We start from the raw sequence: 15,272 nt of genomic DNA, 5'->3' as shown, positions 1-15,272 counted from the left end.
TGAACCTTCTCTGAACTGCCTCCAAAATAAGTATATTCTTTCGTAAATATGGAATCCAAAACTGCACGCAGTATTCCAGGTGTGGTCTCACTAAAACCTTGTATAGTTGTAGCAAGACTTCCCTGCTTTTAAACTCCATTCCCTTTACAATAAAGGCCAAGATACCATTGGCCTTCCTGATCACTTGCTGTACCTGCATACTATCCTTTTGTATTTCATGCACAAGTACCCCCAGGTCCCGCTGTACTGCAGCACTTTGCAATCTTTGTCCATTTAAATAATAACTTGCTCTTTGATTTTTTTCTGCCAAAGTGCATGACCTCACACTTTCCAACATTATACTCCATCTGCCAAATTTTTGCCCACTCACTTAGCCTGTCTATGCCCTTTTGTAGATTTTTTGGGTCCTCCTTACACATTGCTTTTCCTCTCATCTTTGTATTGTCAGCAAACTTGGCTACGTTACACTCAGTCCCTTCTTCCAAGTCATTTATATAGATTGTAAATAGTTGGGGTCCCAGCACTGATCCCTGTGGCACCCCACTAGTTACTGGTTACCAAGCAGAGAATGAACCACTTATCCTGACTCTCTGTTCTCTGTTGGTTAGCCAATCCTCTATCCCTGCTAATATATTATCCCCAACCCTGTGAACTTTTATCTTGTGCAGTAACCTTTTATGTGGCACCTTGTCAAATGCCTTCTGGAAGTCCAAATACACCACATCCATGGGTTCCCCTTTATCCACCCTGTTCGTTACATCCTCAAAGAACTCCAGCAAATTTGTCAAATATGACTTCCCCTTCATAAATCCATGCTGACTATGCCTGACCGAATTTTGCTTATCCAAATGTCCTGCTACTGCTTCTTTAATAATAGACTCCAACATTTTCCCAAACACAGCTGTTAGGCTAACTGGTCTATAATTTCCTGCTTTTTGTCTGCCTCCTTTTTAAAACTTTTGCAATTTTCCAATCTGCTGGGACCTCCCCAGAATCCAGGGAATTTTGGTTGTAAATATAGAGCGTTCTGTGGGATCTAGAAACTTAGCCCACATACTGAGAGCAACAAAGACAAGAACATGGGGGACAGTTCAGAGAAGGTTCACACGGTTGATTGCTGAGATGAAAGGGTTGTCTTATGAAGAAAGGTTGAGCAGGTTGGGCCTATACTCATTGGAGTTTCGAAGAATGAGAGATGATCTTATTGAAACTTATAAGATTCTGAGGGGTTGTCCAGGGTAGATGCAGAGAGGATGTTTCCCCTCATGGGGGGAATCTAGAACTAGGGGGCATAGTTTCAGAATAAGGGGTCATCCATTTAAAACAGAGATGAGGAGGAATTTTTTCTCTCAGAGGGTCGTGAATCATTGGAATTTTCTACCCCAGAGATTTGTGGAGGCTGGGTCATTGAATATAAGATGGAGATAGACACATTTTTGAATGATAAGAGAATCAAGGGTTATGGGGAGTGGGCAGGGAAGTGGAGTTGAGGCCAAGATCAGATCAGCCATGATCTTATTGAATGGCGGAGCAGGCTCAAGGGGCCAAATGGCCTACTCCTGCTCCTATTTCTTATGTTCTTATGTTAACATAAGAAATAGAAGCAGGTGTAGGCCATTCCATTCACTACGTTAACGGTGCTATAAAACTACAAGTTGTTATTGTTTTTGTTGATGATAGTTAGGTAGGTAGATAAATAAAAGTTCACACTTACATATAATACAAATCATACTGTGCGTCGGGTGGTGCTTGCTTGTTGATATCCCAGGTACAGTTCATACTGACATTGTCATAAAACATACATTTCAGATTGCTGACTGAGGAAGGATTACCTGTATCAATGAAATATTTGAAAAATTATATATGCATACAATATGAATATAAAAGTATTTCAAGTAGGTGAGCCTTTTTTTTGACTTAAACAGGTACTCCTCATGACTTCATAGAATCTTACAGCACACAAGACATCAAGGGGTATGGGGAAAACATGGGAATATGGTGTTGAGATAGAGGATCAGCCATGATCATATTGAATGGCGGTGCAGGCCCGAAGGGCCGCATGGCCTACTACTGCTCCTATTTTCTCTGTTTACATGTAAAAAGGAGGCCACTTGGCCCATCGTTCCTGTGCCGGCTCTTTGGGAGCAGCTCCTTTTTAAGTCCCGCTCCTTCGCTCCTTCCAAAAAGCCATGCAACCTTTTGCTTGCGCCCATTATTGTGTACATTCCGTGGTTGCATTGAAGGGCGAAAGCACAATGGTTCAAGATGCTGGCACGTTGCCAATGTAAAACACCACACAGTGGGTTAGATTTCTAACTTGTCGCTCGGGGGGTAAACATAGAAACATAGAAAATAGGTGCAGGAGTAGGCCATTCGGCCCTTCGAGCCTGCACCACTATTCAATAAGGTCATGGCTGATCATTCAACCTCAGTATCCCTTTCCTGCTTTCTCTCCATACCCCTTAATCCCTTTAGCCGTAAGGGCCACATCTAACTCCCTTTTAAATATATCTAATGAACTGGCATCAACAGTTTTCTGTGGTAGAGAATTCCACAGGTTCACAATTCTCTGGATGAAGAAGTTTCTCCTCATCTCGGACCTAAATGGCTTACCCCTTGTCCTTAGACTGTGACCCCTGGATCTGGGCTTCCCCACCATTTGGAACATTCTTCCTGCATCTAACCTGTCCAATCCCGTCAGAATTTTATATGTTTCTATGAGATCGCCTCTCATTCTTCTAAATTCCAGTGAATATAAGCCTAGTCGATCCAGTCTTTCTTCATACGTCAGTCCTGCCATCCCGGGAATCAGTCTGGTGAACCTTCGTTGCACTCCCTCAGTAGCAAGAGTGTCCTTCCTCAGATTAGGAGACCAAAACTGTATAAAGCCCCGGCATTGAAATCAATGGAAATGAAAATGGGGCAGTTTCTGTAACGGACTGCCGAGTAGCAATACCAGCTGAAAGTCTACCCCAGTATCTGTAGCCCTCTCCCTCATCCTGGCGAGACGGCAGGCGTAAGTCACTTTCTTGTATTCTCCATATCACCTCCATCGCCGAATCCCCCACCTTCAACATCCTGGGGGTCAGCATTGACCAGTAACTTTACTGGACTCGCCACATAAATACTATAGCTACAAGAGCAGATCAGAGGCTGGGTCATCCACCTGACTCCCCGAAGGCTTTCCAGCATCTACAAGCCACAAGTCAGGAGTGTGATGGAATACTCTCCGCTTGCCTGGGTGAGTGCAGCTCCAACAATACTCAAGAAGCTCGACACCATCCAGGACAAAGCAGCCCGCTTGATTCGCATCCTTTCCACCAAGCAAGCATCCCTTCCACCACCTTAAACATTCACGCGCCCCCACCACCGGTGCACCGTGGCTGCAGTGTGTACCATCGACAAGACGCACTGCAGCAATTCGTCTCGGCTTCTTTGGCAGCACCTCCCAAACCTGCGACCTCTACCACTTAGAAGGACAAGGGCAGCCGGCGCATGGCAACACCACCACCTCCACGTTCTCCTTCCATCCTGACTTGGAAATATATCGCTGTTCCTTCATCGTGGCTGGGTCAAAATCCTGGAACTCCCTCCCTAACCGCACTGTGGGAGTACCTTCACCACACGGACTGCAGTGGTTCAAGAAAGCGGCTCACCACCACTTTCTCAAGGGCAATTAGGGATGGGCAATAAATGCTGGCCTTTCCAGCGATGCCCACGTTCCATGAACTAATTTTTAAAAGACCTCGCTGTGCAGGTGAATTTACCACCTCATGTCTCTGCCAGATAATATGGCCTGGTATGGGAATACTTTGAAAGGTGGGGAGAACCATATCATAGGGGGGAAAAAAATCAGCCAAAACGCAGCGAAATTGATTCTCGCCAGTGGCGCGATACGAGTTCATTTCAAATCTGCAGCCCGTTTTACATTGTGTCCGATTTTCTTATTTCAGTAAAGTCCACTAGCGAAGACCAATTTCACCCCTTGTAAGCTTTTATACTTCATGTTATAATCTCTTGGACTGGTTTTGATCACCTGAGAGAGTCGGAAAGAATTTTGCAGAGTATTTGTTCTCTTACTGTGCTCAAGTCCCACTCCAGAGACTTGAGCACAAAAATCTAGGCTGACACTCCCGTGAAGTGCTGAGGGAGTGCTGCACTGTTGGAGGTGCCGACTTTCAAATGAGACGTTAAACCGAGGCCCCGTCTGCTCTCTCAGGTGGACATGAAAGATCCCATGGCACTATTTCGAAGAAGAGCAGGGGAGTTATCCCTGGTGTCCTGGGCAATATTTATCCCTCAATCAACATCACTAAAACAGATTATCTGGTCATTATCACATTGCTGTTTGTGGGAGCTTGCTTGTGCGCAAATTGGCTGCAGCGATTCCCACATTACAACAGTGACTACATTTCAAAAGTACATAATTGGCTGCAAAGCACTTTGAAAAGTATGGTGATCGTGAAAGGCGCTATATAAATGCAAGTCTTTCTTTTCTTTTTTAGTGGCCCTGCGTATTTTCTCTGTTCTGTTGACTCTCCCAGCAGATTACATGGCGGCTGCTTTTTTAAAGTTACACCTCCTTGTCCTGGACTCTCAAATTCAAAGTTAATTGGGATTCGTTTTGGATTGCCTTAGCAAAGAGCAGTCACAGGTACGACAGGTCACTTGTCTCTGACTCTAAGTAGCGCCCTGGTGCAGCAAGGGATGCTCTACTGCGGTAAGGGCTGAGGTACAGTTTTGGAACAGGGGAGAGTGACCTGAAATCTGCCTTTAACTGTTCCCTATTTGAATAAGCATCAAGGTCCAGGTCGGTGATTGGAGCGTGGGCAGGTACAGCAGGAGCGGTGAGGTCGGGGCGAAGGAGCGGCGAGAGATTGTAGAGGGACGTGATCGGGGCCCAGGAGAGGCGCGAGTTCAGGGCCAGAAGAGGCGAGGGCCCAGGGGCAGCACGGGCCAGCCCACACTGCGATATGTGTGCGCACTAGGTCCGTGCAGCAGAGCTGGTCTCCAGTTGCCTTGGTTAACCCTTGCCACTGGACCAAGACCTAGCTCTGTCAAGCCCGTGTGGTGGCTGGTGTGCAACGGTCACCACATGTTAAAAAAATCCATGCACAGGCATCTTCCACCTTTCAGGATGCAGTTCAGGACCTGGAATATTAGGTCCTTCATTGAAACACCTGTGAACTCATCCTTTTTTGGCGTGGAAGCAAGTCATCTTCGTTTCCAGGGACTGCCTATGAATGATTTGACTGAATAGATACTGCCACTAGGGGATGTCCGGAATGGAAACTGTTCCATTCCTGAGGATAAAAAAAACCCTCATCTGGTTGAGCACAAGATTCAGAAAATTAAGCCATGGAAAATCTTTAACCATTTCAAGATGACAAAAAAATATAAATAAAGGCGAAGCATTGTGCTTTTATCGTTCTTTTACCTCTGGGGATTTGGATTTGAATTTAAAATCCGATGATGGAATGAAGAATGATGAAGAGCCCTTTGAGAACTTTAGGGGTTCTAATTGAAATTCCGTCAGACAGTCGAAATCCAGCACATTTGGGCATGAGTCTATTGCACAAAACTGCCCATTATTCAGCATTAATCACCATTTAATTGACAGCTTTCCCTCAGAAAAGCCAAAAGGGTAACTGGTGTGGGAAATTGAACTGTTTCACTGGTACGGTACAGGCTTGAAAACATTTTACCGTATCTTGGCACGAATAACCACACAGTCGGTGTCGTTTTCTAAAAACGAAGAGCTAAGTTTTGCAATTGAGTTCTTCCGGGCCTTGCTAAATGGAAGTACGGAGGGCAGGATGTTCAATTCACAGCCCGCACGTTACCCCATCCATTGAAGTAATGGAAAGAAAATCGCCCAGATCTCAAAATTGGGCTCTGATCTCTGTGCCCTTCAGCTGCCAAGGCCCTAAACTCTGGAATTCCCTCCCTAAACCTCTTTGCCTTGCCACCTCTCTTTCCTCCTTTAATACGCTTCTTAAAACCAACCTCATCTGGCCTAATCTCTCCTTTTGTGGCTCAGTGTCAAAGTTTGTTTAATAACGCTGCTGTGAAGCGCCTTGGGACATTTTACTATGTTAAAGGCGCTATATGAATGCAAATTGTTGTTGTTGCTCGAATTCTCCATATTCACTCAGAGCTAAGGGTGCTAACTCATAAAATTTACCTCATAGTCCATATAATGTGCTCCATATAGTGCAAGGGACTAATTAATGGTAGCAGACACATTGGAATTCAACAATTCCAGGTCCTGCAGAAAAATTCACTTCTGAGGGATCTGTTGGGGGTGAAATTCATTATCGCCCCGTTTCGGGGTGATAACAGTTGGGAGGCCGTGAGACTTAGAGCTAGGCACTGAAGTCTCACCCCTCTCCAAAAATTCGGGTTATCGTCCCCGGAAGGATGTGAAGCGCGAAATCAATCGCTCCACTTCCTTCTTGCAGCGCTAACATGGCGGACACCTCAGCAGCATCATACACTGGGTCGTGCAGCGCTGCCCTGTCCGAGGGGCTCTTCGCTCACTGAAAAGGGTGCAAAATTCATAAGAACCCCCCCCCCCCCCCAGTGTTTGGGCTCATTTGAAAGGAAATTTAATTTGGGACTATCTACCGAAAAGTTTGGAACCCAAAATGCTTATGGAAGAAAATACGAACTTTAATAGAATTTTGAACTTTTACAAGACAAATTCAAGGCTGTGGGCGGGCCTAAAAGGACTAACAGGAGACAACCTGATTAGTGAGGCTACCTGGGTGTGAGGACTAAAGTAACCTGTCTAGAGAAATGAGTATTTGAGAATCCTTCTCCACAAGAGACATTAACATTACAAAATCACCCAGAGATAGCTACCCATCAACATGAGTCTGGAAAACCATTTCAGCATGGTCCAATGAAGGAAGGAACGGTATGCAGATGGTGGAGGGAATAGTGAATGTTTAAGCCAGTGGATGGCGTGCAGATCAAGCGGACTGGTTTTCTGTCAAAACCCAAACTGAGCGGCAGTGAACGGGTTGCTGGTGAGTAAGTGCTGCTCGATAGCACTGTAGGGGACTTCCATCACTTTGTTAATGATTGGAAGTAGGCTGATAGGATGACAATTGGCTGGGTTGGGCTTGTCTTGTTTTTTTTTGTGGAGAGGACATACTTGGTCAATTTTCCACATTGTCGGGTAGATGCCAGTGTTGCAGCTGCGCTAGTGAACTCTATACTTTCAGGTTGTAATAGCTTTTTCAATGGATTTTTACCTACATTTAACAATTGCACATAAATCCTGCACTAATAATATAATACAGTAGAAATGCATTTTTGGAATTCATTCAGGCTTCATTTCATGTCACTCATGCAATATGTTGCCTCAATATTACAGCGATGGGCAAGGGACTGTCAAACTTAGGCTGCTGCAGTAAGTATCAGAAGCCACACTGCAGTTTCTCAGACCAGAGGAGATCTGCTGATATCTATCCTGAATTTAAGGGAAGGTAACTTCGATGGTATGAGACATGAATTGGCTAGAATAGACTGGCGAGTGATACTTAAAGGGTTGACGGTGGATAGGCAATGGCAAACATTCAAAGATCATATGGATGAACTTCAACAATTGTGCACCCCTGTCTGGAGTAAAAATAAAATGGGGAAGGTGGCTCAACCGAGGCTAACAAGGGAAATTAAGGATAGTGTTAAATCCAAGGAAGAGGCATATAAATTGGCCAGAAAAAGCAGCAAACCTGAGGACTGGGAGAATTTTGTAATACAGTAGAGGAGGACAAAGGGTTTAATTAGGAGGGGAGAAATAAAGTATGAGAGGAAGCTTTCTGGGAACATAAAAGCTGACTGCAAAAGCTTCTATAGATATGCGAAGAGAAAAAGATTAGTGAAAACAAATGTAGGTCCCTTGCAGTCAGATTCAAGTGAATTTATAATAGGGAACAAAGAAATGGCGGACCAGTTAAACAAATACTTTGGTTCTGTCTTCACGAAGGAAGACACAAATAGCCTTCCTGAAATACTACAGGACCGAGGGTCTAGTGAGAAGGAGGAACTGAAGGAAATCCTTATTAGGCAGGAAATTGTGTTAGGGAAATTGATGGGATTGAAGGCCGATAAATCCCCAGGCCTGATAGTCTACATCCCAGAGTACTTAAGGAAGTAGCCCGAGAAATAGTGGATGCATTGGTGATCATTTTCCAACAGTCTATCGACTCTGGAACAGTTGCTATGGACTGGAGGGTAGCTAATATAACACCACTTTTTAAGAAAGGAGGGAGAGAGAAAATGGGTAATTATAGACCAGTTAACCTGACATCAGTAGTGGGGAAATTGTTGGAATCAATTATTAAAGATGAAATAGCAGCGCATTTGGAAAGCAGTGGCGGGATCAGTCAAAGTCAGCATGGATTTGTGAAAGGGAAATCCTGCTTGACAAATCTTCTGGAATTTTTTGAGGATGTAATTGGTAGAGTGGACAAGGGAGAACCAGTGGATGTGGTGTATTTGGACTTTCAAAAGGCTTTTGACAAGTTCCCACACAAGAGATTGGTGTGCAAAATCAAAGCACATGGTATTGGGGGTAATGTATTGACGTGGATAGAGAACTGGTTGGCAGACAGGAAGCAAAGAGTCGGGATAAACGGGTCCTTTTCAGAATGGCAGGCAGTGACTAGTGGGGTGCTGCAGGGCTCAGTGCTGGGACCCCAGCTATTTACAATATACATTAATGATTTAGATGAAGGAATTGAGTATAATATCTCCAAGTTTGCAGATGACACTAAGCTGGGTGCCGGTGTGAGCCATGAGGAGGATGCTAAGAGGCTGCAGGGTGACTTGGACAGGTTGGATGAGTGGGCAAACGCATGGCAGATGCAGCATAATGTGGATAAATGTGAGGTTATCCACTTTGGTGGCAAAAACACGAAGGCAGAATATTATCTGAATGGCGGCAGATTAGGAAAAGGGGAGGTGCAACGAGACCTGGGTGTCATGGTACATCAGTCATTGAAAGTTAGCATGCAGGTACAGCAGGCGGTGAAGAAGGCAAATGGTATGTTGGCTTTCATAGCTAGGGAATTTGAATATTGGAGCAGGGCCTTAGTGAGGCCTCACCTGAAATATTGTGTTTAGTTTTGGTCTCCTAACCTGAGGAAGGACATTCTTGCTATTGAGAGAGTGCAGTGAAGGTTCACCAGACTGATTCCCGGGATGGCAGGACTGACATATGAGGAGAGACTGGATCGACTGGGCTTGTATTCACTGGAGTTTAGAAGGATGAGAGAGGATCTCATAGAAACATATCAAATTCTGACGGGACTGGACAGGTTAGATGCAGGAAGAATGTTCCCGATGTTGGGGAAGTCCAGAACCAGGGGACACAGTCTAAGGACAAGGGGTAAGCCATTTAGGACTGAGATGCTCACCTGTGGAATTCCTTACCACAAAGAGTTGTTGATGCCAGTTTATTGAATATATTCAAGAGGGAGTTAGATATGGCCCTTACGGCTAAAGGGATCAAGGGGTATGGAGAAAAAGTATGAAAGGTGTACTGAGGTGAATGATCAGCTGTGATCTTATTGAATGGTGGTGGAGACTCGAAGGGCCGAATGGCCTACTCCTGCATTTATTTTCTATGTTGCTATGTTTCTATTGCAAAATCAATGAATCTGAGCTGTCCCATACAGCACTCTTCTGAGAAATACAAATGTTTGAATCAATTTCAGCTGCAAACACAGGTTAGATACAGAGTAAAGATCCCTCCACACTGTCCCATCATACACACCCAGGGCAGGTACAGCACAAGTTAGATACAGAGGAAAGCTCCCTCTACACTGTCCCTTCATACATACTCAGGGCAGGTACAGCATGGGTTAGGTACAGAGTAAAGCTCCCTCTACACTGTCCCATCAAACACTCCCAGGACAGGTATGGCACAGGTTGGATACAGAGTAAAGTTCCCTCTGGTCAACATTCATCCCTCAATCAACATCACTGAAACAGATTATCTGGTCATTATCACATTGCATTATCATATTGCTGTGTGAAAATTGGCTGCTGCATTTCCTACATTACGACAGTGAGTACACTCCAAATGACAAATGGTTGAAAAGCGTTTTGGGTCGTCCGGTGGTCGTGAAAGGCGCTATATAAATGCAAGTCTTTCTTTCCTACTTTGTAAACTGTTGCAAGGAACAGCTTTTCTCAACGCCACACTAAGGCCCTGATTTTAAAGGGGGCACGAGCACAGAGCATGAGAGCCGCCAAAGCGAGCGGCGAACTAGGGGCATCCCTGGCTGGGCCCCGCCCGAACTTGAGCAGATGCACTATCTGGCCGGCAGGCAGGCGGGGGATCACAAACAGCAGGCCGCAGCGGGGGGCTTGCGGGGTCGTTCCCCGCCAGTCAGGTGTGGGGGGGCGTGGAGGGGAATCGGAGGGGATAGACGTTCCCTTCATTTTAACTGCCGGCCCCCTCCCCCGCCCACGACCTCCGGTTTGGTTTCCGCCAGGTGAGGAGTGGGCGAGTTAAAACCGGGACCAAAGGATGAGTTTCAAAGTGATACGCCAGCCCCAGCCACTGACCTGTGCATTCCTCCTTGGGAAAGACATAGAAATATCACAGACACGTGCACTGTGAGTTCACTGAGCAATGCTGCTCAACCTCAGCGCAAGAAACCCCAAGGTGAATCCTTTGATTTTATCCATACATAAGAACATAAGAACTAGGAGCAGGAGTAGGCCATTTGGCCCCTCGAGCCTGCTCCGCCATCTAATACGATCATGGCTGATCTGATCATGGACTCAGCTCCACTTCCCTGCCCGCTCCCCATAACCCTTTACTCCCTTATCGATAAGAACATAAATCTTACAATAGGTTAATATTTTTCTGCAATTAAATAAATTCCACAGGTATGGTAGCATAGTGCTTATGTTACTGGACTAATAATCCAGAGCCCTGGACTAATGAGCTGGAGATGTGAGTTCAAATTCCACCACGGCAGCTGGGGAATTTAAATATAATTAAATAAATCTGTAATATTTTATCGGTAAAGGTTACCATGAAACTGTCCTTTAGTGAAGGAAATCTGCCGTCCTTATCCAGTCTGGCCTATCACATCATAGCCAGTCCCTCGAAATCGAGGAAGACTTGCTTCCACTCTAAAAGTGAGTTTTCAGGTGGCTGTACAGTCCAATACGGGAATTACAGTCTCTGTCACAGGTGGGACAGACAGTGGTTGAAGGAAAGGGTGGGTGGGGAGTCTGGTTTGCTGCACGCTTCCTTCTGCTGCATGCTCTCGGCGACGAGACTCGAGGTGCTCAGCGCCCTCCCGGATGCTCTTCCTCCACTTAGGGCGGTCTTTGGCCAGGGACTCCCAGGTATCGGTGGGGATGTTGCACTTTATCAAGGAGGCTTTGAGGATGTCTTTGAAATGTTTCCTCTGCCCACCTAGGGCTTGCTTGCCGTGCAGGAGTTCCGAGTAGAGCGCTTGCTTTGGGAGTCTGTGTTGGGCATGCGGACATATGTGACTCCAGACCCACATCAATGGCCGAGCAAGACACTCAGTTGTCTCAAACCGCTGCGACAAAGTCAGCACTGAGGGAGTACCTTCACCACAGGGACTGCAGCGGTTCAAGAAGGCGGCTCATCTCCACCTTCTCAAAGATAATTTGGGATGGGCAATAAAGGTCGGCCTTGCCAGCGATGCACACATCCGGTGAATGAATGCGTGTTTTTAAACAGTGAGTGCTATCGCTTAAGTTTGAGGTTTGGAACTACCTCTGACTTCAGCGTCTTTAAATTTCCCTGTTGCAATGACGTCATTTCTTGTTTTTTCGCAGATAATCACTTTGACAACATTGGACCTCTGGGGGTGGAACATGCTGCACAAGAACACACAAGTTCTTGGAGTGGGAGGTTCCTCAGCATGTAACTTTGGCATAGTTTTTTCAGTGTAGGCTACATTCTGGGCCTTGATCGCAGACAATCTTCAAAAAACCTAAAACAAAAAACCATGTGCGAAGAATGCAGGACGTGAAAAATTGCACGAGCGGTGCTCAAAGCAGTACAGTACTGGCCAGGATAGTTAATGATAGGGAGGGCCAATGAGAGAGAGAGAGAAATACTAGTTCACGTATCAGCCCAGATACTGACGCTGATTGCTGGAGAAGTGGTTTCATGGAGGTGGACAAACAGTTGAGAAAGCTGCCAATAGAGGAACTTGCAGCAGTAGGGGCTTCCCAGAAAAGTCCGACTGAGATCAGTTTGCAGGTAAAAGTCTGAGCCTCCATAAACTGAGGAGATTGGAAGTTAAATGGCCTGGGACTTTTTCTCTGTCTCTGAAGGTATACTGGGCGAGGTTACAAGCAGGAAATCGCAAAAGTAAAACCTTTCATTAACCAGTGCCATTGGGCAGCGTAACAGAACATAATCAACTCTCCTTTTTTCTTCTTTATGTTAAAAAAGCATTCGTTGACGTATTTAAGAGTGGTAACCAGGCACAGTTTTATTCATGGGTGTACCGCCATAAAATAAACTATTTTTATACAGGTGTCCAGACCTCTGCCTGTGAGTAACCGGATTTAAAATCACTGAAAATGACTTTTAAAAAACTATACTGAACAATTTATAGGTTTGTCGGTGTACACTCGTCAGTAACTTAGTAAATTAAATATTCTTTGCTGTGAAAAAATGTATAAAATATGTCTACGAGTGCCTTCTCCCAAGATAATGGGGCTGAAATTGCCCCCCCCCGCCCGAAACGCACGCATGTACCCCATTTCAATGGTTTTTACTGCCGCGGTGGTTGACGTCGCCTCTTGAGCAAAATTCCGCTCTTTGTTGTTTCTTTAAATTTGGATCCGGAAGTCGCTCTTAATGGGGGCGGTTATGTGGCGGTGGCAACACTAGAGGGGCGGAAGTTGGGGGCGGTGCGGAGTCACCGCCGCGATGATGTCATCACGGCACCGTGTCACCACGGCTCTCCCCTTCACTTAAAGGGAAAAGCCTCCCCGATTTTAAAACTGTGGACCACTGGGCCACCAGGGAGGGTTTCAGCCGGGCCAGCTGTCTGGCACCCAAGAGGGGGTGCCAGGCTGCCTGTCAGGGGCATAATTGTCGGGCCGGCATGGCAGTCGGCCGACAAGAAAAAACATGGCGGCAGCGGCAGTGTGTCTTCCCCTTTAAGGGAAGCCGCACCGCCATTGCAGAAGGCCTCAGCCTCACTGGACCATCGGGAAAAAACAGGTTTTGGCACCGCCGGGAAGGCCGAAGTTTTTCACGGCGTAATTTCACCTTCGGGGCAGGGGGGGGGGGGGGTAGATCGATGGTGAGCACTGTGATGACGCACTTAACTCGGATTGGCAGCAGCGGAGTGGGGGTGGGAGAGAGCGGGTACCCGCCAGGATAACACGGGAGCCGAATTTTGATAATGGTAGCCATTACACAAAAAGTCGGCGGCCATTGCACTCCACAGCATGGCTGCTGATTTCCGGTGTGAAGAGGCCGTAAGGAAAGGGGAAGGGGAAATTTTGGTCCCAATGAATGCAATTTGAAGAGCCTTCCCGAACCAACGCAATCGTCCGAATCTCGCAATGTCGACCTGGGGGGCGGTGGGGGGGGGGGGCGTGGCTAGTTCAGTGGGCAGGGCCTGATCTGGCGAATTGAAACTTGATCCATTGTAAAAGATTGAGAAAAGCACGAGCTTAAATGGTTCTGGGTGTAATTCACTGAGTTTAAAATTTCCCCATCTTTTCTGCTGGTATGTGGGAAAGTCCTGATTATAATTTGCATATGGTCAGTAGTGCCAGCCTTAGCTCGATGGTAAAACTCACATCTCTCCCGAGTCAGAAGGTTGAGAGTACTAGTCCCACTCCAGAGACTTGAGCACATAATCTTCAGTGCAGTGCTCAGGGTGTGCTGTACAGTCGGTGGTGCCGTCTTTTGGATGAGATGTTAAACCAAAGCCTTCTCAGGTAGATATAAAAGATCCCATGGCACTTTTTGAAGAGGAGCAAGGGAGTAGGTTGAACCTCCCTTATCCAGAACCCTCGGGACCTGGCCTGTTCTGGATAAGGGATTTTTCTGGACGAGGGGAGGTCACTTTAAATTGGATGGTACAGGTACTGAGCAAGGGGATATCGGGGCTAGCTGGCTTGGGACTGGGAGTGTGGCAGAGAGATCATTGGGTGGGGTGGGTGGGGGAGGGATTGCGGGCTCAGGCCAGCGATTGCGGGAGGCCCAATCACATTTTAATAACATTGGATTTTAATTCATTTTGACCTAAACAGAAGTGGACTTGCAGCAAAATGGTTTGGGCTCTGACCCTGGACCATGGATTGGTAGAAGCAGTAGAAAGCAGATTGGGCGGTGGTGGGAGAGTCTAGTCTCAGTCCAGAGACGGGAGCATATAATCTGGGCTGACACTCCAGTGCAATACTGGGAGAGTGCTGCACTGTCGGATGTTAAATCTAGGCCCCATCTGCTCCCTCAGGTGGACGTAAAAGCCGGTGTTTTCTCCATGTGTTTAGCTATATTTATACTAGCATGGCTGCTATAACATACCATGTAGCTACAATTACTTAGTTTGCAAGACAGTGAGCAGCCATGACAGTTACTGGCCTAGGGACACATCACTTGTGAGATTCGAGTGGGTTAATTGTTGGACACTGTAATTTATTTGCTTCATGGATTCTTTGCTTAAGAATTCATAGCAACACATTGCTATTAAGAACTAGTTGGTTTGTTGGCAAAGGTTTAACCATCACACTACATTAGCAGTTCATCCACCAGGCTCACAACCACCTGCCGCATCGTGGATCCCCCGATCCCAACTGGCTGGGGTTTTATTGAGTCTTATGAACATCACGTGACTGGCTAAGCCACTCACAACTCAACAGCTCTACCAACCTATGAGCATACTCACAGGTACATACATTACAGACGCCAACTGCAGGAGGCCAGTAAGCAGCAACAGCAGAGATTAATAGTCTAAGCCTTGCCTGGCCCGTGGACATCATCATAGGGTCTCTCCTAATATAACATAAGAACATAAGAACATAAGAAATAGGAGCAGGAGTAGGCCATTTGGCCCCTCGAGCCTGCTCCGCCATTCAATAAAATCATGGCTGATCTGATCATGGACTCAGCTCCACCTCCCTGCCCGCTCCCCATAACCCTTTACTCTCTTATCGCTCAAAAATCTGTCTATCTCTGCCTTAAATACATTCAATGATCCAGCCTCGACAGCTCTCTGGGGCAGAGAATTCCGTAGATT

At 46.3% G+C, this 15,272-nt stretch overlaps 1 protein-coding gene across 3 annotated transcripts in view; it reads right to left on the bottom strand.

Annotated features, from left to right (window-relative positions):
• LOC139274906 (interleukin-5 receptor subunit alpha-like) overlaps positions 1–15,272 on the bottom strand; it is a 60,583-nt gene that overhangs the window by 23,337 nt on the left and 21,974 nt on the right. For all 3 annotated transcript variants that reach the window (XM_070891635.1, XM_070891634.1, XM_070891636.1), the window contains one exon: positions 1,715–1,832. In XM_070891635.1, the coding sequence (XP_070747736.1) occupies positions 1,715–1,832 (118 nt within the window). The remainder of the gene's footprint in view (positions 1–1,714; positions 1,833–15,272) is intronic.

Source organism: Pristiophorus japonicus, chromosome 10 (genome assembly GCF_044704955.1).
Source record: "Pristiophorus japonicus isolate sPriJap1 chromosome 10, sPriJap1.hap1, whole genome shotgun sequence".
Taxonomy (NCBI): domain Eukaryota; kingdom Metazoa; phylum Chordata; class Chondrichthyes; family Pristiophoridae; genus Pristiophorus; species Pristiophorus japonicus.
This window is presented reverse-complemented; position numbering and strand designations above follow the sequence as displayed.